The 21661-nt window shown below is 38.1% G+C and overlaps 2 protein-coding genes across 3 annotated transcripts; one reads left to right on the top strand and one right to left on the bottom strand.

The window, feature by feature from the left end:
- Window positions 1–1141: 1141 nt before the first annotated feature.
- On the top strand, window positions 1142–8003 carry LOC102226042 (tubulin beta-2A chain-like). 2 transcript variants are annotated; one of them, XM_005796030.2, is made up of 5 exons: window positions 1142–1339; window positions 1693–1801; window positions 2061–2069; window positions 3154–3264; window positions 6616–8003. In XM_005796030.2, the coding sequence occupies exons 1-5, from the start codon at window positions 1283–1285 to the stop codon at window positions 7686–7688; spliced, it is 1359 nt and encodes a 452-aa protein (XP_005796087.1). In that variant the 5' UTR covers window positions 1142–1282; the 3' UTR covers window positions 7689–8003. The 2 variants fall into 2 exon arrangements, with proteins under 2 accessions (XP_005796087.1, XP_005796088.1); XM_005796031.2 differs by lacking the exon at window positions 2061–2069 and having other exon boundaries at window positions 1144–1339.
- A 2378-nt stretch (window positions 8004–10381) lies between these two features.
- On the bottom strand, window positions 10382–21488 carry LOC102224638 (desmoglein-2-like). The gene is made up of 14 exons (XM_005796102.3): window positions 21242–21488; window positions 20018–20140; window positions 18723–18878; window positions 18491–18632; window positions 18238–18401; window positions 18001–18135; window positions 17724–17909; window positions 16857–17134; window positions 15919–16061; window positions 15600–15821; window positions 15026–15256; window positions 14599–14720; window positions 14189–14500; window positions 10382–12449 (listed from the first exon to the last, which is right to left on the bottom strand). Exons 1-14 carry the CDS (start codon window positions 21293–21295, stop codon window positions 11445–11447), a joined length of 3273 nt encoding a protein of 1090 aa, XP_005796159.2. The 5' UTR covers window positions 21296–21488; the 3' UTR covers window positions 10382–11444.
- Window positions 21489–21661: the final 173 nt, after the last annotated feature.

Below are 21661 nucleotides of genomic sequence, written 5' to 3'. Positions count from 1 at the left end.
GCACAAGTGTGTTGATCTCCATAATTAAATGATGTCATGAAACCAGGTTCTTGCCAAATCATTTTCATACAATGACATTTATCCTGCACAATTACTGAAATACAAAAAAAAAAAAAACAGTTGGAAGAGGAGGAGGGATGGTGGCGGTGATAACCCAGTGTAACACCCTTGACAACATCAAGCAATATTTTCCCAAATTAGCCTATACATCTCTGGAAAAAATTAAGAGATCACTGCACTGAACCCCATTGAAAACCTCACAGTTATTCCACCAAATTTTGATCTGAAAGCACTGCATCGTTTTTTGTTATTTTGACCATTTCTCATTTTCTGCAAGTAAATAATACATTTTTGCCTGGAAGTTCGGAGACATGTTGCCAGGAGTTTGTAAAATAAAAGAACAATGTTCATTTTGCTCAAACATACACCTATAAAGAGTAAAATCAGAGGAGCTGATAATTTTGCAGTGGTCTCTTAATTATTTCCAGAACTGTACATGACACCATTAGCTGGAATTAATTGCAGTAAAAGCTGAAGGTGACATTCTAAAGAAGCAGTGTATTCACGTGTAACAACTTTCCTGAACAACATGTCATTTAATTGCTTCTTGTACACTTAGTTTAGAAGATTACAAGCCAATTATTCCAGCCAACACTGAAGCAGCTGTGAAGCTGGAGTCTTGCAGTAAAGAAGTGCTATACACACGCAGCAAAGCCGTGTGTATGACACTGACTCCTCAGCCCCTTCTTTAAACGGAAACCTTTTATTTTACAATATTTACTTTGTTATGTGAATCTTAAATGTCCACCATTTAACATCCTTGGTGGACATTCAATGGAAAATCCTTTGTCTTGGTATTGCTATTTCCTTTTTTTTAACAAGCTTAACTTTTTTACCAGCATCACACATAACGCATACATTGAAAACAGCTAGATAACGCACCTCCCCACCCACGTCGCCTGACAAAGAACTAGCAATCAACTAAGCTTGCACAGAACAGCCTAAATCCAGCAAAAAGAAGCAAAATTTTTCCATACACGGGACAGGGTGATGTCAGGGAGGGATGATGCAGCAGCATCCCCTAGTGCACTGCATCAACCCGGGGCGCTCCTATTGGCTGAGAGAGATGCTGCGCCGCGCCTAACGTCATCCGAGCAGCAACGTGTCCGTCTATCTCGCCGACACAGTATAGAAATAAGGGTGATTTTCAGAAATACGCCAGACAGGACAGTGGACGAAGCCTGAGTCGAGAAAGCTCTCCCCCCCGCATCCGCAGCTCACCATGAGGGAAATCGTTCACATCCAGGCTGGACAGTGTGGAAATCAGATTGGGGCGAAGGTATTACATTTTTCAACTGTTAGGACTTTTTTGAAAATAAGTTCAAGTAGCTACGCCACGCGTCTTGCCTTATCAAAATAGACGCATTTGTTTTGCAGCCAAGTAATTAAAACATAATCTCTATTGAATTTTGGAGAGATAAATACTTAAAATTGACAACTATTAATGACATTTGGACTCATAGGGTGGGGTTCGGTGGCTGCAGCAAAGTACCCCCACCAGCTAGCTGAGTGTCAATCTGCCACCCTGCAGATGCGCAGCGCTAAAAGAAGGCCTGACGCACACATTTAATGTCCATTTCGCGGTGTGTTTACGCTCCAAATCCCTAACGGAAAAGTATGTGTCTTCATTAGTTTTGGGAGGTGATTAGCGACGAGCACGGCATCGACGCTACCGGAAGTTACCAAGGTGACAGTGACCTGCAGCTGGAGAGGATAAACGTTTACTACAATGAGGCCTCAGGTAATAGAGGAACGTTTGTTGTCTGTGAAATGCTTCTGAATACTTTACCGCCACATCAATCTGTTTCTCATCATCAATGCATGGCGTTACACTGCACAGATCTCATCTGAATGCCACAATACATTATGTCCACGTCACAAGTTAAGCTGCAGGGGAAAATAGGTTGCACCATGGGTGCAGGGAAAAAAGAAATAGGACAGTGATCTTGCTAAAACGTCTCTCTGTGTCCCTCCCTCATTCTTTCTTTTTCTCTCTGCAGGGACAACAGGTACCTGCAGTGTCTGTATAGCTGACCTCAACACTCTGGCTTGTTTAAAATTTTCTCAAGTATCTGTTGTGGCATGTTGAACTTCATCCCAATCACACTCTATCTGCTGCTTGTTCCCTGCACGCTTCTGTCTGTTTAGCAGAACAACATTAACGCTTGGATTTTATTAGTCAGCATGTCTTTTCCAGGTGTATTAACATCAAACTGTGGTCTCATCTGCTACAGCTGAAAGAAGCTTGAGCAACTCGGTTTTTCCATTTCCTATTAGTGTGACATTATTGATCCTTTTGTTCCAGTGTAGCCTGCTGTTGGTAGCCTCACTGACTACTGCATTTGAACATCTGCATAACATAATTCTCATGGCTTTTTGATTAGTCATACAACATTAGAACTTGAGTATTGAGCATAAAAAGAAGGGAAAAAATGCATAGGGCATTGCTGATTTTTTTTTTCTGAGTGGACTCTGCAGAAATTCAGTTGGTAAGCAGTGCAGCATGCTGCAGTATTTTGCTCTCTGGAACAGCCCTAGACAAAGAGGAGGCTGGACAAATAAAGCACCTCAAAGATAGTCCTGATATGCTTGTGGCTTTAGCAGTTGACACTTTAGCAGTTTAATACATTTTAAGTAAATGTGTACTGTTTTGTGAAAAGGTATTTGCACCCTTAAAGATTGCTTGTGTGTTTGCTGTGGTGTCACGCCCAAAACTCCCCTTTCACCGTCAAAGGTACACAGAGAGCATGTGCTCTGTTCTCTTGCCCTGCTAGATCCAATCTTTTCTGCTATGTTGTGTTACTGGTTGCAGCAAAACTGCAACACAATGGTTACAACAGTTTTACCTATTATTGCAGCATTTCTTTACATAACTTCTAAATAAGATTGTTGTTCTTGCTCAGACATCTTTGTCTGGTATCAAAGTTAGCTGATCTGAAATAACTGTGACCAAAAGAAAAGGGCAAAAAAGCAAGACAAAGCATCTATAAGGGGGGTAAATCACCCTGTGTTATTTTAAACTTTGCCAACATGCAGAATCTTACTAAAGCCTTTTTTTTTCTCTTTCTTCTCTCACCTCCCATGTGTTCAAAGGTAGCAAATTTGTGCCACGTGCCATCTTGGTGGACCTGGAACCTGGAACCATGGATTCTGTTCGCTCTGGTCCATTTGGGCAGCTCTTCAGACCTGACAACTTTGTCTTTGGTGAGTGGATGTTGACTTCAAATGCTACTGCTTAATCTGGGCAAACTGGACATAGAACACATGTCAGAAACTGCTTCCATATTATGTGAAATCTGTGCTGAGCTTCATGAGCGAACACTGCACAGGTGTGTTATTGTCACCGTACCACAAGCACAATATATCCGCAGCCTCTCTCTGTGGTGTGGAAAATATTGGTCATTGTCAGAGTCAGACACCTCTTCTGGTGACTTGGCAGAACACAGGATGCACTGTTGCAAATGAGGCTACAGGAGCTGAAACAATGCATCACAGATGGGCTTTTCATTTCCCCTTCCTTGGAGCTAGACATTCACTACTAACGGTCAACAAAGGATGGATGGAGAACTGCTTATGTCCTAGTACTTTATTAGTCACAATATCAATACACTGCTGGGATTGTTGTGTTTAGGGGAGAGTTAAATCACTTTAATCAGGAAGATGGCTGAGTTACCAAAAATGATCAGAATGATACCTTCTGACACTCACTGGCCATTTTATTAGACACACTTTGCAAGCAGTAGATTCAATGGATATCAAGTGTAGATTCAAGAAGTTGTAAAATTTTGCTTCAATTTAACATTATAGGAGTTTCTCTAGATTTGTCAGCTTCCCAGCCATGATTTGCTCCACTACATTTCCAAGACATGGTCCACCTTGTTGTGATCTGGTGACTGTGAAGGTCATTGGAGCATTGTGAACTCTATGTCAAGAAAGCAGTTTGAGATTGTATAAGCTTTGTGACATAATGGACTATCATGCTAGAAGTAACCATGAGAAGATGTGTAAATTGCTGTAAAGAGGTAGACATGTTCAGAAACAATGTTCAGGTAGGTTGTGTCCAGAGGAAACAAATTCACACACCATTTCATCACCCCCACCAGCCTGATCCACTAACGCAAAGGAGGATTTGTTTTTACATGCTTTTTATGTTCTTACGCTAAATTCTGATCCTACAATTTGAATGTCACAGCTTATTGAAGACCTATTAAACCAAGTGATGTTTTTCCAATCTGTTACTGTCTCACACAGGCATGGTGAGCCTGTGTGAAATGTAGACTCAGTTTCATGCTCTTTGCTGATAGGAGTGGAAGTTGGTATGTCATGAGCTGCTGTAGTCCATCTGCTTCAAGGTTTGACAAATGTATTCAGAGATGATATTTCCCATACCTTGGCTGAACTTCAGCAAGGCATCTTCACCAAGTCTAGATGCCTAAATGCATTGAGTTGCTGCTATGGGATTATCTTATTTACTATTCCTATTGACATGCAAAGAAAAGCAAACTATGAAGCACAACATGTCATCCTCTTTGATAAATGTGTCAAAGAAGCAAAAAACAAACATGTGAGTTTTTGAAGTAACCATAGACCAAAAACAAACCAAGGGCTTTTTCAGTATAATGACCTTTCACAAGTTTAAACCTTCCATTCATCAAATGTGGGGGGAAGGTGCTATCTCCAGCCCTCTTTGGGTTAGGGGCAGGTCACCCATCCATCAGAGGGCGACACAGAGACGCACAGAAAAAACAACTTTGCACACATACACACTTCTGAGGCCAATTGAGAGAGAACAATTACTCAAACAGGCATGTCTTTTGACATGTTTTTGAAACCGGAATAGCTGGAGAAAACCCACACATGCACAAGTAGAGAACATACAAAATCTTTGTATAAAAGTCTAGATTCAAGCCTCGAACCTTCTTGTTGCAAGGCAGTGTTGCTTCCACAGCTGCCACAGTTTAAATCAATTAAATAAAATCAAAGCAAAATTTGTAAGTCTAAATATTATATGCTTTTATAAACTAAGAGACTATAATACCGTTTTTTGTATATATCTGATTAGAGATTATAATTTGGTGTTTGCAACTTTAGATTGCACAAATCAGATGCTTAATGGTGATTATGTCACTTGAATGTAAAGCCCTGAAAAATCCATCACCAGGTGCTCTATAAGTAAGCCGTTGTAGATTTTGTGGTATGTTCATGATCTTTATCTTATTTTGAGGTGTGAAAATGTGGTACTACCAAGCGAAACTAATGCCGCCATTGTGCCGATGTCTCGAACACAGCTGCAGTTCTGCTGCAACCAGTAGCACAACATTGCAGGAAAGAGTCTATGAATGAGATGCATGAGAACAGAGCCAAAACACCTTGTGCTTACATTTTACAGTCATTTGCCTTTCTATAAAAAAAAATGTGTTTATCCATTTACACTGTGGATTATAGAACTTAGACACAGAGTTAAATGCAAACTGCAAATGTCAACCTTAGAATCCGAAGCTGATTGAAAATAGTTTATTTTTGTATTGGTAATTTGATCATCCAGAGTATCACATTTTTATCCAGTCAGATTGACTCTACAGCTTTTGTGCACAGTGATTTTCAAACCTTGCCACAGATTATCAGTTGGATTTAACATCTGGGTTTTGACTGGGCTAATCTAACAAAACATTCCATTGTAGCATTGGCTGTATATTTAGTGGTATTGTTCTACTCGGAAATGAACCACAGGTATTTTCCCGCCCCAGACAGGTTTTTCCACTGGGCTACATTATATTTAGCTCCATAAATCTTCCTGTCGACTTTAACCATTTCCCCAGTTCCCACAGAAAAACATGCCCCCATATCATGATTATGCCTCCACCCTGTTTCACTGAGGCAAGAGGAGTGGTATGCAGTGTTGGCTTTCTGCCACATATAACATTTTGTATGTAGGTCTAAATTATTATTATTTTTTTTTTTGCATCTGATTATAACGAGAATGTTATTTTATGACTTTACTCTCAAAAGTCTAATTTATGTACTCTGTCGGGTTCCTCAGTCTTTATGATGCTGTTTATTTACTAAGGTTTTCTAACAAAAATGCCTATAGCCTTTGCATATCACAGGCAGACTCTATGTACTAATTAGGTTCTTTCTGAAGCAATTGATTGTACTGAATTTTATTTAGTGATGCCAAGTTAAAGGAGGATGTTTATTTCTACAAATACTGAAAACCATTTATACATTTCGTGTAGTTGTTATGTGTAAGTATTGAAATGTAGCAAAGTTTAAGGAGTAGGGTTTTCCTGTAATTCATAAAAAAGTTTCATCAGCACATTTTTTTCACAAATAAAATTCAGATAAAATAATAAACCTTGCTTTTAAAAGAGATTTGGGGTGTATGGGCACCTACCAAAGTTCTATTATTAGGAGAAAGAATAAATCGAGAGCCTGCAAACTATTTCAGTGCAGCAGTGTGGAGAGAGCCCTCTGTAGATCATGCTCATTTGTTCAAAATAGTTCATTGTTAAATTTTGTTTCAACAATAACTCTCTAACCTTTTCCATCATGCAGGTCAAAGTGGAGCTGGAAATAACTGGGCCAAAGGTCACTACACGGAGGGAGCTGAGCTGGTGGACTCGGTCCTGGATGTGGTGAGAAAGGAGTCTGAAAACTGTGACTGCCTTCAGGGCTTTCAGCTTACACACTCCTTGGGTGGAGGCACAGGTTCAGGGATGGGCACACTGCTCATCAGCAAAATCCGTGAGGAGTACCCTGACCGGATCATGAACACCTTCAGTGTCATGCCTTCCCCTAAAGTGTCAGACACCGTGGTGGAACCTTACAACGCCACCCTTTCTGTCCACCAGCTTGTGGAAAACACAGACGAAACGTTCAGCATTGACAACGAGGCCCTGTATGACATTTGCTTCCGCACCTTGAAGCTGACCACACCAACCTATGGAGACCTAAACCACCTGGTGTCAGCCACCATGAGTGGGGTAACCACCTGCCTCCGCTTCCCTGGCCAACTCAATGCCGACCTCCGCAAGTTGGCAGTCAACATGGTGCCCTTTCCTCGCTTACATTTCTTCATGCCAGGCTTTGCACCCCTCACGAGCCGTGGCAGCCAGCAGTACCGTGCCCTTTCTGTGCCAGAGCTCACTCAGCAAATGTTTGATGCCAAGAATATGATGGCAGCGTGCGACCCCCGCCACGGGCGCTACCTTACGGTGGCAGCCATATTTCGCGGGCGGATGTCTATGAAGGAAGTGGATGAGCAGATGCTGAGCGTCCAGAACAAGAACAGCAGCTACTTTGTGGAATGGATTCCCAACAATGTCAAGACAGCCGTTTGCGACATTCCCCCTCGTGGCCTTAAGATGTCTGCCACCTTTATCGGGAACAGCACGGCCATCCAAGAGCTTTTCAGGAGAATCTCGGAGCAGTTCACTGCCATGTTCCGTCGCAAGGCCTTCCTTCACTGGTACACTGGAGAGGGAATGGATGAGATGGAGTTCACTGAGGCTGAGAGCAACATGAATGACTTGGTGTCAGAGTATCAGCAGTACCAGGATGCCACTGCTGATGAAATGGGCGAATATGAGGAAGACGAAATAGAAGATGAGGAAGATGTGCGGCACTGATTAGACATTGGCATTGAACTTGTTCTAGAACACATGTAGTATGCTTCAGATATAGATGTTTAATTTAATATTGCAGAGTGCAGATTAAAACTAAATGCTTATTCTAAATAATGCTGCTGAAAAACATTGCTATTGCCAAAGCTAATTAGTGGTGTTAGGACCTGACTAAACTAAGGGATGATGTATTTTATTTCCATAATAATGCTTTGCAAATGTAAGAACAAGCACAGACATTTGCTTTACAGTTTTGTAACAAACACTTCATCAAGCAACTATGGTCTACAATGTACAATAAACGATTCAAATTAAACTTCATGTCATGTTTACTTTTTTTATGAATAAAATGTGTGTGCAAAGGCTTGAACATATAAATTGAAACACATTAAAGTATGTTTTCCCATATTTTGTTACTGTTGTTATAGCTGACAACTGGCAGCATAAGGCCTGAATTAAGGGTTTTAAGAAAGAAACTGGATTTTGCAGGTTTGTCCATAGTGTTTTGCTGGTTTCACACATTGTTTTGAGAAATGCACTTACCGTTCCGCAAATGACAAAAATGACTCAAGAAAGCTACTGAGAAAAACTGTAACTAGGATACATTATTGGGATAAATAATGGAAACAAGTCAAACAGATGGAGACATTATAATGATTTGTGTTATCCTTACAAACTTGTTTTCCTGTCATCCATGTGAATATTCCCTTGACAAATGCCACCTATTTAAGTATACCTTAAACAACATACAATGGTAGAAAGTAAGATTCTAAAAAATAACAAGAAGTTGATGTAAAATTTATACTTTTGCTTTTTGTCTATACGAAATACAAATAATACTTGCCAAAACCAGGGCCATCCTTTGATTTCCTGAGAAATGATGAACCTTTTCTTTTTCTGTCACACCTATACACACCTTTTAGGTTGTGTACAAGCTTGTCATCTCTAGATAATTTATAACAACCTTTCTGAGAAACACTTGAACCATTCATGTGTCAAAACTCTCTAGGAGTCTAGCTCAAACAAAGACACCTGTTGTGACATCCTGTTGTGTTGCATTATTTTGCAATAAGGTATCAAACTGACTTGTTTGGGCAACCAGATTGTTATGTTCTCTAACAGTGTTCACTGAGCACTGAGAGTAACAGTGTGGAGAAAGTGAAATAAGCCATGCAAAACTAAAGATGACGATAGATAAAACTGATATGATCAGTCTGTCCTAGGACTGGAACATAGTAACAAGAACATGCACAGAGAAACGGACAAACAGGCTCCAGAACTGTTTTTGTGCATCAGGTCACACCCATAGATATGTGGGGAAACCAAGAATTTTCTTTCATTTGACAGCTGACAGAAACCAAATGCTTCAAGATGAGTGATGGCCTGAGGAAATAACTTATGGGAAGGTAAAAAACATAGATGTGAGGCAATGCTTACTTACAATAGGCCAGGATAACAAATGCAAAACAACTTTCATTTTGGTATTTCCCTGTGAAATACTGATAAAAATTATCTTGTTAGTGTTAAATAAATACAGTCTACCAGAAGAGACCAAAGTATGTACATCTACCAAGGGAAACTGAATCCAGTTTTCTGATGATATGACTCTGTAAAGACTAATTCTGAAAAAGAAAAAGACATCAGCTTCTTGGGAGGTCCTTGTTTAGTTTCCATTTTAATTTGAGACAATCTTTTTTCATCTCAGAACAAACCAGCTTTTTATCTGTTCTAATGAAGTACTGCTCAACATAAAAAATAAGTTGTCATAAATTGTCCTTGGATAAAGTGTCTTTCAAATGCATGCATTTTCTTAAATTTTTTAGAGATTTTGTCACGTAATAAGCTACACATTTCTTTGTATGTTATTGGATTTTACTATGCTGGACCAACAAAAAAGTGCATAATTTAAAAGAGGAAGGAAAACGAAAATTGTATTAAAGAATTTTACAGATAAAAAAGAGGTCAGTACTTTGCACCTGCAATTCATTTCATGTTAGTCTCTACTAACTTTCTTCTTCTCAATAACTGCATATATATATATATATATATGTTTTTAGTTTATTTGGTAGGGGCAGACACACATCGACATAGACAAACTGAGCAAAACAGCAGTCCCATATTTGCGTCATAGTGCAATAGCAACAGCTAATTCACAGCACTTGTCCCTATATGGGCTTTTAAAAAAGTACCTTTTTTTTAAAAAAAGGAAAAGGACAAGAAAAGTTTTCTTTTAGGCTTTACCTAGATCATCTGGCACTATTTTCTCTTTTTGTGAAACCTACACTGAGAACCTTTTTGAATGAGCTATCTCACAAGGCAACCTTTGTGAGAATGCTACTGTCTGGTTGAATGTGAAATGTGAGCCCTGCTTAATGGAGGAGGGTTTACCCAGCTCCTCCCCAGAGCCTGACTGTATTTGTCACACAAAAAACACTGCAAATTCATTTGGGCACTCAGAACAAAAAAAGTATTTCCAAAACTGAAAAGAGATGCAAATATTTTAAAGCTTCCTATTTTCAATTGAATTGAATATATATATAAAAAAATAAATCCTGGAAGATGTTCAATAAAGGTTTAGGAAAATGTTCTGGGTTGAGAGCTTACAGCATTTTGAGAGCTTACTGCATAATTCTTCTGAGTGTTGCATTTTGATTACAGTGCATCAAAATAAAATTTATAAAAGAGACACAGAGAAAGCCTTATTGACAAAAATGTTGTTATTAAACACAAGATTTTAAAAAGTATAACATTCTGTCAGATGTGATCCATACCCATCAATCTAGTAAAATTCCCAAATTAACCTTTAGAATTAGAATAACAATTGTTAAGTTAAAGATAAGCTAAATATACACAAACATGTATTTGTATCGAAGACAACATAAGAATTTAGTTGTAGACTAAACAAGTATTGTTTTATTGTTTGATTTTATACTGACATCAGGTGCAAATAACAGAAACAAATCTTCATTTTCAGGCCAGTTTAGCTTCAATGCTACATTCCATCAGCATATGACAAACAAGACAAAAATACAAGCAGCAACAGCAGTAAGTAAAAAACCGTATAACCCTGGCAAAAGTTACTATTTTGCAATGTAATTCTAGATTACCAAATCACTTGGTTACATACAAAAATAAAAAAAAACTAACAAAATGAGAGATACTTAATTAAAAAGCGCAACACCTTGGAAAAAACAGGACTACACAAACAGTTTGGCACTTATCAGTTTTCATGTACAAATAATTGCAAAAATACCAATGTGTGATACAAAGGAATGACAATAAAACACTGATTATTAATAAAAAATATATATATTTTTGGTAAGCTGCATTTATTCCGTTTTAATAATATCGAAAAAAATAATTAATTTCAGGAAAATTACACCTTCAGAGGAAATAGGAACTGATGCAACTCAGCCTGTTATAATAGACATTAAGTCACAAATGTAAACCTTTTTAAAAATGTTTTTCTGGACTTGTCTTTTACCTAAAATAAACATAGGCTTTTCAGTGCTATTGTATGGCATGTATATATCATACTTTTACTCAGTAGGGGGTGAAGAAAATTATGCATCAAAGAAGTCAGTTAATGCATTCATGGAACTCTAACACTTATGTGTTTTTATGTGTAAAAGCAGACAGTATTTGAATAAAGCCAAAGGCCAAGCAGTTTAAAGTCTTACCCAAGCTCTCTCTGCTGTAGTGCATTTCTTAACAAGCATATACATGTGCGACCTCAGTGGTTAAGCAAAACAAGGCAGCAATTTATGTGTTTGACTCGATATTTCTCTCAGTCACAGAGACTTTTTTATGCTGAACAACAACCCTCTGGCCTCCTTGGAGCCTGGGTGTGGTTGCTAGTGTAAAATCTTCCTTTGATCCTGCAGAACCACGTGAGCCTGCAGAAAATGACTTCATCTGAACTCCTTTTCCTCCCAGCTCAAATCCTGCCTGTGAAGAGCCCTGTGGTACATGACCAGAGCTCTGCAAATAATGTGTACTGTGCTTTCCACCAGAAGATCCATTCTCAACTACAAACATTTGAGTGTTTGTAGTTGAGACGGCTCCCTGGGAGGAGCCCTGTGCCACCTGCCCAGACACTCCATTCATTCCCAATTGCCCTTCAACCAGCACCACACCCTGAGAACTTTGGAGGCCTCCAACTTGTATTAATCCTTGACTGAGCCCAGGTTGACTCACCTGACCAACCACCTGCTGAGTTCCCCCTGACACAAGCACCATTTGGGGATTTGACTCAACTACATACATTGGGGCAGCTGCGTAGTACATAGTAGGCTGCTGTATGAGAAGTGTTTGGTTAGGGATGACGACTGTCTCTTTGACTTTAGGAAGAGTTGCTGAACCCTTGGAGCGCTCAGTAATTCGCTCCTCTTGGATGAGGGTAGAAGACCCAGATGCTTTATTGAAGGCATTGAGGGTGTTGACATTCACAGGCTCTCTGTCCCTAATTGTTTCCCTGTGGGTGTGGACCTGCGTGTGGGTCGAGGTGGATGGCCTAGCAGTGAACTCGGTTTGGTTTGAGAGATTAGAAAATCCCACATCCACCGAAGTGCTCTCCAGGGGCTTTCCATTGCAGATTTCAGCCAGGGTTTTGAATTTTGGCCCCAGGTCATTAAGGAATGCAAGATCATTATCATTTTCAAGGAGGCTGCAGCATCCTACAGAAGCTGCCTGCGAGTCTTCGTCCTCGTATTGATAGATCACTTCCTTGTCCTTCTCCAGATGTTGCTGTGGAGCTTGTCTTGATTTCTGCAAACAAATGAGGGTAAATTAGATCAATTACACGGCCGAGGGTAATGCAGTCTCTCTATGAGAAAAATTTGTGATGAAAAATATGATTGGCATGTAGTCATGTATCTAGACTTCAAGGAACAGGTTGAAATTCAGTCTGGTGTACAAATCTGATGTACAAAGCCAAGGCAAGTCTCAGCTCTTCCAGATACAAATTCAAGTGAAGTTTCAAGTCTTTGAGGTGCAACTTTAGCTCAAATGTCAGTTATTTAAGGTGCACTGATTATTCTTAAGCTTAAAGTCATGAACAATTAATTATAAAAAAATATTTTTCAGAACATTAATTTGAACAAGCAAAACCACAGTTATAACATTTATAAATGGTTTAATGAATATGGTCTAATGTTTACCTCAATAAAATTGCAGATGTATCTTCAAAAAACATTATCAGAATGGATATCTTACTTTAATGGAAACAACACATGTCGCAGAAACACAAGTTGATTTGGTTATTGCAAAAGCATCAAATAGGAAGTGCTTTTATCTTTAAAACACAAAACAACTTATTTATATTTTCAGAGTGATCTTCTCCTAATCGCTGCAATTAAATTGTCCACTCCATTACATAGAGCTGTTTCTTCTCCTTGCTGTTTCTTCTCCTTACCTTGAATTGGAGATTTAGCTAGATTAATTGGAAACTGCTTTAAATCTGTTTGCATTTCTTGCCTAATCTAAGCAGTAAATAAGTTCCAAAGGACAGAATAAATGGTTCAAAAATGAGTGAGGCATGAAGTAACGAATGAGAATGAACATTGGATTTTTACATAAACATAAGAAGTGTTTCTAACCTGTCCTATATTGATGCTAAAAAAATAAGATATGAGTAAAGTTCAGTCTGTTTTTTTTTTCTTTTTAGAAATTACACAGAGAGGGATATCTGTAGGAGATAGGATGTTGCCACACCAAAATAATTGATGGCTATGAACCATTACTACAACATTAGTCAAGTTTTAAACCATCTCTGGATAATAATTTAATAATATTTACATCCATCTCAGAGTCATATCGCCGTGCTCTTGTGGTGGGAACATTTTATCAGAGGCTAACAGCTTATGACTCATGTTATGTCGTTATTCCAGTGTTTATAAAACTTCACACAATGAAATTGCCTGAGCCTGCACAGGCAATTTCTGAGCGATGTTGAAGGGACTGCTAAGTGCTTTTTCCTAGAGTAATAGCCTTCAGTGCTTCTGCAGCTGCAAAGTGTTAATGATTTTATTTACCCTTCCTATAAAGTCTGCCCTCTGACTGAACTTCACACTGACCTGTTCAAGAGTGTCTGATTTTGTAAGGTCTCATATTCAGCACAGAACATTAGTAAACCTGACTGAGCGATGTTTACCTTAGCAGTGCTTGGATACGTTTTTTTTTTTCTACACCAGGTTTGCATTTACATTTATTTAAATGCTAGTTAAATGTTAGCAATTATTTAAAAGAAGACAAACCTGGAAACTACTTTTATTTATTTATTTTTTTACTGGCATTATAATTATTCAAATATATACACTAAAAACCTTACTTTTACTTTACTTATGCTTTACATTACATAAACATTGCTCATGAAACTTGAGCTCTAGACCTCATGCTCAAGTCAAGTCTGAGGGTAAGTCAAGTCTTAAATCTATGTTTGTGCTAGTTATGTTTGACTTGGGTCTAGATCATGGGCTTGTGTCCCAATCACTAGTTGACAAACTTACAACTGAGTAGTATTGCCCCAGATAATGCTCTGGCAAGGCCATTCCATCGAAGGCTGTCAATCTTTGCTTGGAAAAGCTCATCTCTTGGCCCGTCATAGTCCCTGCACCCATGAAACCCATCTGATCTCGGTTTGCATGGTAATAGTTGTATTTGTCGTCCATCCACATCTCCTCTCCTGTTAGGGTTCCACCTCCACCCATTCCTGCACCAGTTAAATTATCAAGGTACGCAGCTCCCCCAGACATGTTGATGTTCTTTGTATTTATGGTGCTACCATCAACCTGCACCGGAATTTGGACACGAGGGACGTCCTGTGAATTAGAAAACAAAGAAACTTCTGTCAGTGACAATGTATTCTACAATCCAAGAAATACTAGCATTGCCTTTGGATGGTGAAATCTATTTGCACCTTGTCTTCCCCCTGCCCCTCAGTGTGATATGAGATGAGATGTTCGTTCGCCTCAAAGGGAATAGCCTTAAAATCTCTTGCGGCATTTCCACACAGGCAGAAGAGCAGAAGAAGGGGAATCACTACAAAATACATTGACAACAATGTTTAAACAGTGATCATACTTAGTAAACAATTTTGATTAAGATACTTCCTTTCTTCAATGAACAGGTTTAACTAATCAAAAACACAGCAACTTATTGAGTCATAGTTGTGCAATGTAGGCATAAGTCACACATCTCTTCATAAGCCACCTAAGACCCACCCTTTTAGTTTTAATCTTTTTGTTCATGCAACAACTTGTTCTGTTAAGTAATGTCTTGATGGAAAAATGAAGATTCTTATCAGAATTTCCCATAAGCGTAAAAATCCAGAAGTCTTTACTCACACAGAAGGAGCAAGAGTCCCAGCAGCAAGAGCAAGATACCGCCAGCTCCAAATTTCACAGTGCTTTTTCTGCGTAAACTGCAGGCCTTGGTGTTTCCATCACATGTGCACACAGTTATATTGAGTTTCTGGAGATCATCGCACGACTTTCCTTGCTGGTCCTTGACATTCAGGGTCACTTTGTAGTTGCCATGCCATAGCTTTCCCTGGTTTCGAAGAATGACTGTGGTTTCTAAAGAAAGACGACACCTGGTTGTCAGATTTGTAACCCGATAGGGAAGCTTATTTTCTGCTGCCTTAGTTTAACAAAAGCCAACTGAAAAGGCTCTATTTTATTTCAGCACCAAAGTACATTTATTTAAAAGATAACTATTTTTCCTGTGTTATTCCTGTTACTACAACATTTCACTAGTAATCTTACAAAAATACATTGGGTGACATTAGCTGTAAGTAAACTGAGTTTGAGTTTATTTCATCTAAATTACTATGGGATAATCAAATCTGTAAAGGAATTCTGTTTTACTGTAAAAACTAAGAAGACCATTCAACAAAAGCAGACAAAGAAAAAAAAATACCATTAAAGGGCTCTAAAATCCACTTGTCTTTGCTGTCCACTTGAATCAAATCGAATGTAAATGGTTGTGCGTTGGGGTACAAATCTTTGTCCTTTGCCGTGACATAAATGACATTTTCACCAAAGCACGCGGTTTGAGCCGTTGAGGTCAGTTGTGGACAGTGGTCGTTGTGGTCCTCCACCTGAATGGCTATGGTTCCTGTTGCAGTTTTCGCAGGAATGTCTAATAACCAGTTAAAACAGATATAAGTCATGCTCTGTTGTGCAACACATTGATTTCAGGTAGGAAATTAACCAATGCCATATCTTCAACAACTTACCATCAGTTATGCAAATAATTTTGGCATAGTATGTTCCATTGACCAAATATATTGACTCTCGGTCGGGATATTTATTCAACCTGATTTCTGCAGTTTTTTCATTAATTGAAAACCAGTTGTCTGCATCATACAACTTTGCATACCTGCAAGTGAAAAAGCAAAACTCAGTTCAGATTATTATTTTGGTTTATTTATGTAGCTCCAATTCATTTCAAGAAACTTCACAAGACCAATAGACCCAGATCCACATTCAATTATATAAAATCAAAATGGGTCTAAATTAAATTTATATCAATTCAATACATAATAATCATATTATCCGCTTTTGGATTTAGATCCAATACCTCAACAGCCAATAACTGTGACTTTCATTATCTTATAATATTAATACAATGCAGTCAAATTCAATTGATCTTATAATGTCATTTGAGAGGAAGTAACTTAAAAAGCTACTTCATAAAAGGTTCTACATTTTATAGCCTTCTTTGTTACATAAAAGATAAATGCTACAGAGTTTATTGTTGTCTTAAAAATGTTGTATGTTCAGCATTTTAAATGAGGGAACATGGGGATCTGGCCAGTTCTATGTGTTTTTCACTCAAATATATTCAAAAACAATGGGATGTGATGTAACACTTTACATAATTCTGTATGTCAAGATTTGTTCACAACACTGAAATATTAGTAAAAGGCAGGAGAGCTAGTTTAGGATGTTCTTAGAATAAAAAATGAATAAGTGAATGTCTGCAATTTAATCAAATTTATGTGAACTGAGGAAGAATAAAAATTTAAAAAATACAGCACTTCAAAGTCAGATCTTTGTGTAAATAGTTTGAAAAATAATTCATCTTTTCAATGTTGCTATTGCATGAACAAGCAGGTTGGTTTGAAGAGCAAAGACAATAAAACAGGAACATCTGCTATGTGAGAGACATTACCTCACGTTTGTGGCAGTCACCAGCGTGTCACTGTCGATAGCAGCGTACGTTGCTATAACTTGGGTCAGAGATGTGGAAGTTATTTTCTCAGAGACGGTCACCACTTTTACACTGGGCTGGAATCGAGCCCCCTCTTTCTGATTGACAACATTTATTTTGATGGGATACGGCTTGGATGTAGCGCCTGTAATCACCGTGCTGCTGCCGAAGTTGTACTCTGCTTCATTTTTAACCTTGATTCCGAGACTTAGTGTTTTTATTTCCTCGTAGTCCAGAGCCTGTTGATAATAACCAAATGATTAACAAGAGATACAGGCTTTCAACATTTAGCAACAAAATGTTGTGCTGTAAGATTCCAGGGCGCTAACCAGATGCTGTCAGAAAGAGAGGTTAAAGCCATTTTTGGGAATTTTGGATATTTGCAAGACCTGAACAGATTCTTAACTTGCCATCTTGTGTCGATGGTGTCAACACATAAGAATTCTCCTCAGTTTGGGCTAAGACACTCATGTACACGCATACAAAAATGTTTAGATAGGCTTCCACAACTTCTAAATTGTTAATGTGGCAGCATTTTGAAAAATGCTTGTGTGTACCAGGTCAATTTAGAATAATTTCTTAGCAATGTAAGAATACTACAAGTGACTAAGAGTTAGCCACTAATAGCGCTGACGTTGGTATCTGCTTCATAACTTCCTATGCTAAAGTAAAGTCTAGTTCAAAAGATATTAGTGACAGACAGATGTAATGTTTTTTTTTTTTTTTGTCTGGGTGTGAGGGGCTTGAGGAGGTGAATTATTAAATCTATCTCAGAATCAGACTAATTCTAAAAACTGTAATATTTGTGCGTTTTTCATTTAAACAGACCTTAACAATCGTGATGACTCCCTCGTTGGTCGTTTTGTCAGTTCTGATATCAAAGTAACCTCCCTCATTTCCGGAAACAATTTCAAACACAGCCCACCAGTTCGCCGTTTGGATCATATCCAGGTCAAGTGCTTGTATCCTTAGAACTTCGACACCAATTGTGTTCTCCTCCACTCTTGCTTCATACTAAAAAACAAACAAAAGAAAACATTCAGATTGGGACATTATCAATACAGTGTTTAATAGAATAATTGTATGCTTGTTGTGTCAGATATACCGTTTCTTGTGCCAGTGTTGGTATGTTGTCATTTATGTCTGTGAGATCAATCTCAATTTCACCAGTTCCTGTGTGTCCTCCTGCTTTGCCGTCCATGTCAGAAGCATAAATGGTCAACTTATATGTGCTTTTGGTCTTAAAGAAAAAAGACATTGCACATAATGAAACTGAGTTTTAAATCAATCGTGAATCTGTGCTTACTTGTAAATCTCAAATGAAAACTGCACAGTGACTCACCTCTCTATCTAGAGTGGTCTTTGCAACCATGACCTCTCCTGTTCGGGAGTTGATGGTGAACATCCCGTCAGCATTAGTGCGCTCATCTATTCTGTAGAAGATCTTGGCATTGCTAGTGTTCGGATCATCATCATCTGTTGCTATCACTTTCATCACAACCGTACCTAACAAAATAAACATAACATAGTTATAACACTGCAGCTAATACATTTTTTGTTACCCAGATCAAAGATGTGTTGCAGATCTTTAATACCGAGTTTGCTGTGTTCGCTGACTTGTCCTACTTGCTGCATCTTTATGACAGGAGTGCAGTCATTAATGTCCACAACATTAATAACGAGAGTAATGTCGTGCTCCGCGCGAGTCCCATCAAGGTATTTTGCTACACCAAGAAGCTAAAAAAGAAGCAGAATGTATTTTGACATTTCATTCATTTTCACTATATTTACAAAAACAACAGCAAAACGATTTTTAGGTTCTCTTACATGATATTGTGCAAATTCCTCTCGGTCCAGAATGGAGTGGCACTTAACAAAGCCAGTCTTCCGGTCAACAGAAAATCTGCCCTGTGGGTTTTGGTCAACACCAGGACCAGTTAAAGAGTATACTATCTCCTCAGATGTCTCCTTGTCTGAGCGAATCTGTAACACAGATGAACAGATGAAGATGAAAACCACATGGAAACATAGATTTAGCGTATCTCATTTGAAGCATTTGTGACTGGAATGTCCTTCAACTTTATTTTTCAACATTATTATAAAATACTTCTAATACAATTTAAAAGGCATGGTACCTCAATTTGTAATTTAGAATATTTTTGGTGGGGTAAATTATCTTGCAATCCTGTAAAACAATGTGATAGCTTGGATTTTTTAAACTGAAGTTATTAATAACAGTTTACTCACCTTTAGCTGATAGGTATCATGTTATTGTGAGTTTAAAGTGAAGGACAAAGAGGTAGTTGGACAGACCTCCTATTTTAGCCTAGTTTATCTATTTAAACAATTTTATATTAAAATTGTTCATATAAATGAAATACAATCTGATTGGCTATTAAACCCCCACCCTTTCACATGATAGTGTTGGTAAATTTGTTGTCGCTTCTGGGCTTAAGAACCTTAAAGTATTACACTAAAATTATCTTTGTTGAGGTTCTCAAAGTTACAGTTGAAAAATTTTGAATTTTAGACACAGTTTAAGATCTACAGGCCAAATTCAATTTGTGCATTTATAATAGGGTTGTCAATAGATTAAAAACTTTAATCAGATTAATTACACTCTGGCACTGTGGGTAATCATGATTAATCACTACGCCTAACTTTGTCAGCCTGAAATATACATATACACGCAGATGTGTTTCTGGTAGATATGGTGCTCTGGGCAAGTCCCACCTTCTCCCACACTCCAACCGATTAAAATACAAGTATCTGTTTTATTTTGTGTTTAGGTAATGTAATTTCCCAGCACTCAACAACAAGAAGGAAAATTTGCTCCACTACACGTATACAAATAGTAGAAAACTTGTTCAGTTTGCTATAATGTGGGTAGGAAACTGGCTGCCCCACCCATTCCTGATGCTGCCCTGGTCAATTGCCCGTATAGCCTATGCAAGTTTTCAAAAAATGTTTAAGAGAATCTTTTATTGTCTCCAACCAAACACATCTGAAGATTCTCAGTTTTTCAGGTATATATTTGTGTGTTCTGTGTTGATTTTGAAGTGTGGCTTACGGGATAGCATTTTGAACAAGACTTTGAAAAGGGAGAACAAATAGGTGCACACCTTAGCAACGAAGTCGTAAGTGGTGTAGTCATGTCCCTCGGTAAGGTTTCTGGGAGCTAGGATCCATTCTCTTTTTTGCCTCCTCAGTACTCCACCATGTCCTTCCACCGTCACAGGAACAAGCTTCAGGAGAACAAAAAGCAAAAAACAAACAAAAAAAAAAATCAGCATAAAAACAAGAGATCCAGATGTAATAATTACTAAGTCATAGAAAACCCCACTGCTGCTGTTTAACATCCATTTGTAAACGTACAGCTCCGGAAAAAATTTGTACTGCAAAATACAGCAATTCCATTCCATTCCATTTCAGCGTCTATCAAATTCCAGCACAAGCACACATTATTCTACTTCATGAGTTACTGATTGGGTGATTGCTTTAACCCAGCAACATTGTGAAAGACTTTGTGAAAACAAATATGGGCTCTATTCCACCAGATATAAACTATACACATTATTGTAGCATTACAGAATCTTTGAAAACGCGACGTTCAGGTTATTTTAATCACTTGTCATTTTGCACAAACACATTCTCAAAATAAAATAGAATAAATAAATTAAAATTTGTTTTCAGTATTTTGTACAGTGAAACAAAACTGTTAATTTTGCTTACTTTGAAATAGTGCAGAGAAATAGCACAATGAGAAGAAATAAATGGACTTTTTTCAAGATATGGAACCATCTTTTGTTTGTTTCCGTTTATTTAACCAAGGCTTCCTATGAGAATGTGTCACTGGATTACATTTAAATTCCAAATTTAAATGTACTTTTCTGTAAGAAAACAATGGTAGCTTGATAAAATTTCTACTCATCCATTTTTTTCTTTCTTAAGAAAGAAAGGAACTTATTTATTTACCTCTTTCTTTTTTTTCTTTCTTTCTTTAATTATTTACTTTTGTTGCTGAAATATAACACCAGAACCTAATTAAACTTTGCGAAGCTCTAGGTTTTCAACATTCAATATGTATGAGCGATGGCTGGATTAGAAAGAAACGGGGAGAAAAAAAAAAACTAGTTCCCCTTCCAAAACGACAGGAAAGGGAAAAGTGCGATTCTTTGTAAACACAGACACTTCGCGTTATAATGATTTTTACCGAAGCGTATTCACCGGCATTACCCATCGAATTACGAAGAGGCACACCTGTTGAAAGCTCGTCTCTCCATTACTGTATTAAGACATATTTGGGGAAGGAAAAAAAAAAAAACAGAGCAAATGCCGTTACTTACAGTGAGGAAGTATATTAGCAGAAAGGGAAGGCTGCATCTGAGCAGGGGATCCATCTGTTAGCAAAATACAACGGGTTTTTTTTTTTTGTCCTCGTTTTGAAGTGAGATCGCTGAAGTTTGAGATCCGGTGTAGTCTTTTGTTAGTTGCTGTAGACTTTGACCCCGTGGAGGAGGAATGAGCTGTATATCAGCTCTGGGCGTGTCTTCTCTTTAGAACACTCTCGATAAGAAGTGATACCAGAATGTTGTGTAAAGCTTGATAGCACTTTTCTTTTCTACAGTAATGAAACAAATCAAGGTGGGGAAGAGGGAGGAAACCATTTTAGGCGAGGCAACAAAATGAGTCAATACTTGTCTGACCCATCTCTATGGCTCTAAAGAGTTAATGTTTTAAATATCCCCGCATTTGCTTTGGTGCTT

This window comes from Xiphophorus maculatus, chromosome 6 (assembly GCF_002775205.1).
Source record: "Xiphophorus maculatus strain JP 163 A chromosome 6, X_maculatus-5.0-male, whole genome shotgun sequence".
Taxonomy (NCBI): domain Eukaryota; kingdom Metazoa; phylum Chordata; class Actinopteri; order Cyprinodontiformes; family Poeciliidae; genus Xiphophorus; species Xiphophorus maculatus.
Note: the sequence above shows the minus strand (reverse complement) of the source record. Positions and strands in the feature narration are given on the sequence as shown.

What these genes read in the sequence shown, in the direction of transcription:
- LOC102226042 (XM_005796030.2), top strand. Translation starts at nt 1,283, where the DNA reads ATGAGGGAAATCGTTCACATCCAGGCTGGACAGTGTGGAAATCAGATT. An exon ending in GAAATCAGATTGGGGCGAAG is followed by an intron (nt 1,340 to 1,692) that starts GTATTACATTTT and finishes TGTCTTCATTAG; the next exon opens with TTTTGGGAGGTGATTAGCGA. An exon ending in ACCTGACAACTTTGTCTTTG is followed by an intron (nt 3,265 to 6,615) that starts GTGAGTGGATGT and finishes TCCATCATGCAG; the next exon opens with GTCAAAGTGGAGCTGGAAAT.
- LOC102224638 (XM_005796102.3), bottom strand. Translation starts at nt 21,295, where the DNA reads ATGGATCCCCTGCTCAGATGCAGCCTTCCCTTTCTGCTAATATACTTC. An exon ending in AATTATTTGCATAACTGATG is followed by an intron (nt 15,822 to 15,918) that starts GTAAGTTGTTGA and finishes ACTGGTTATTAG; the next exon opens with ACATTCCTGCGAAAACTGCA. An exon ending in AGGGGCAGGGGGAAGACAAG is followed by an intron (nt 14,501 to 14,598) that starts GTGCAAATAGAT and finishes TCTAATTCACAG; the next exon opens with GACGTCCCTCGTGTCCAAAT.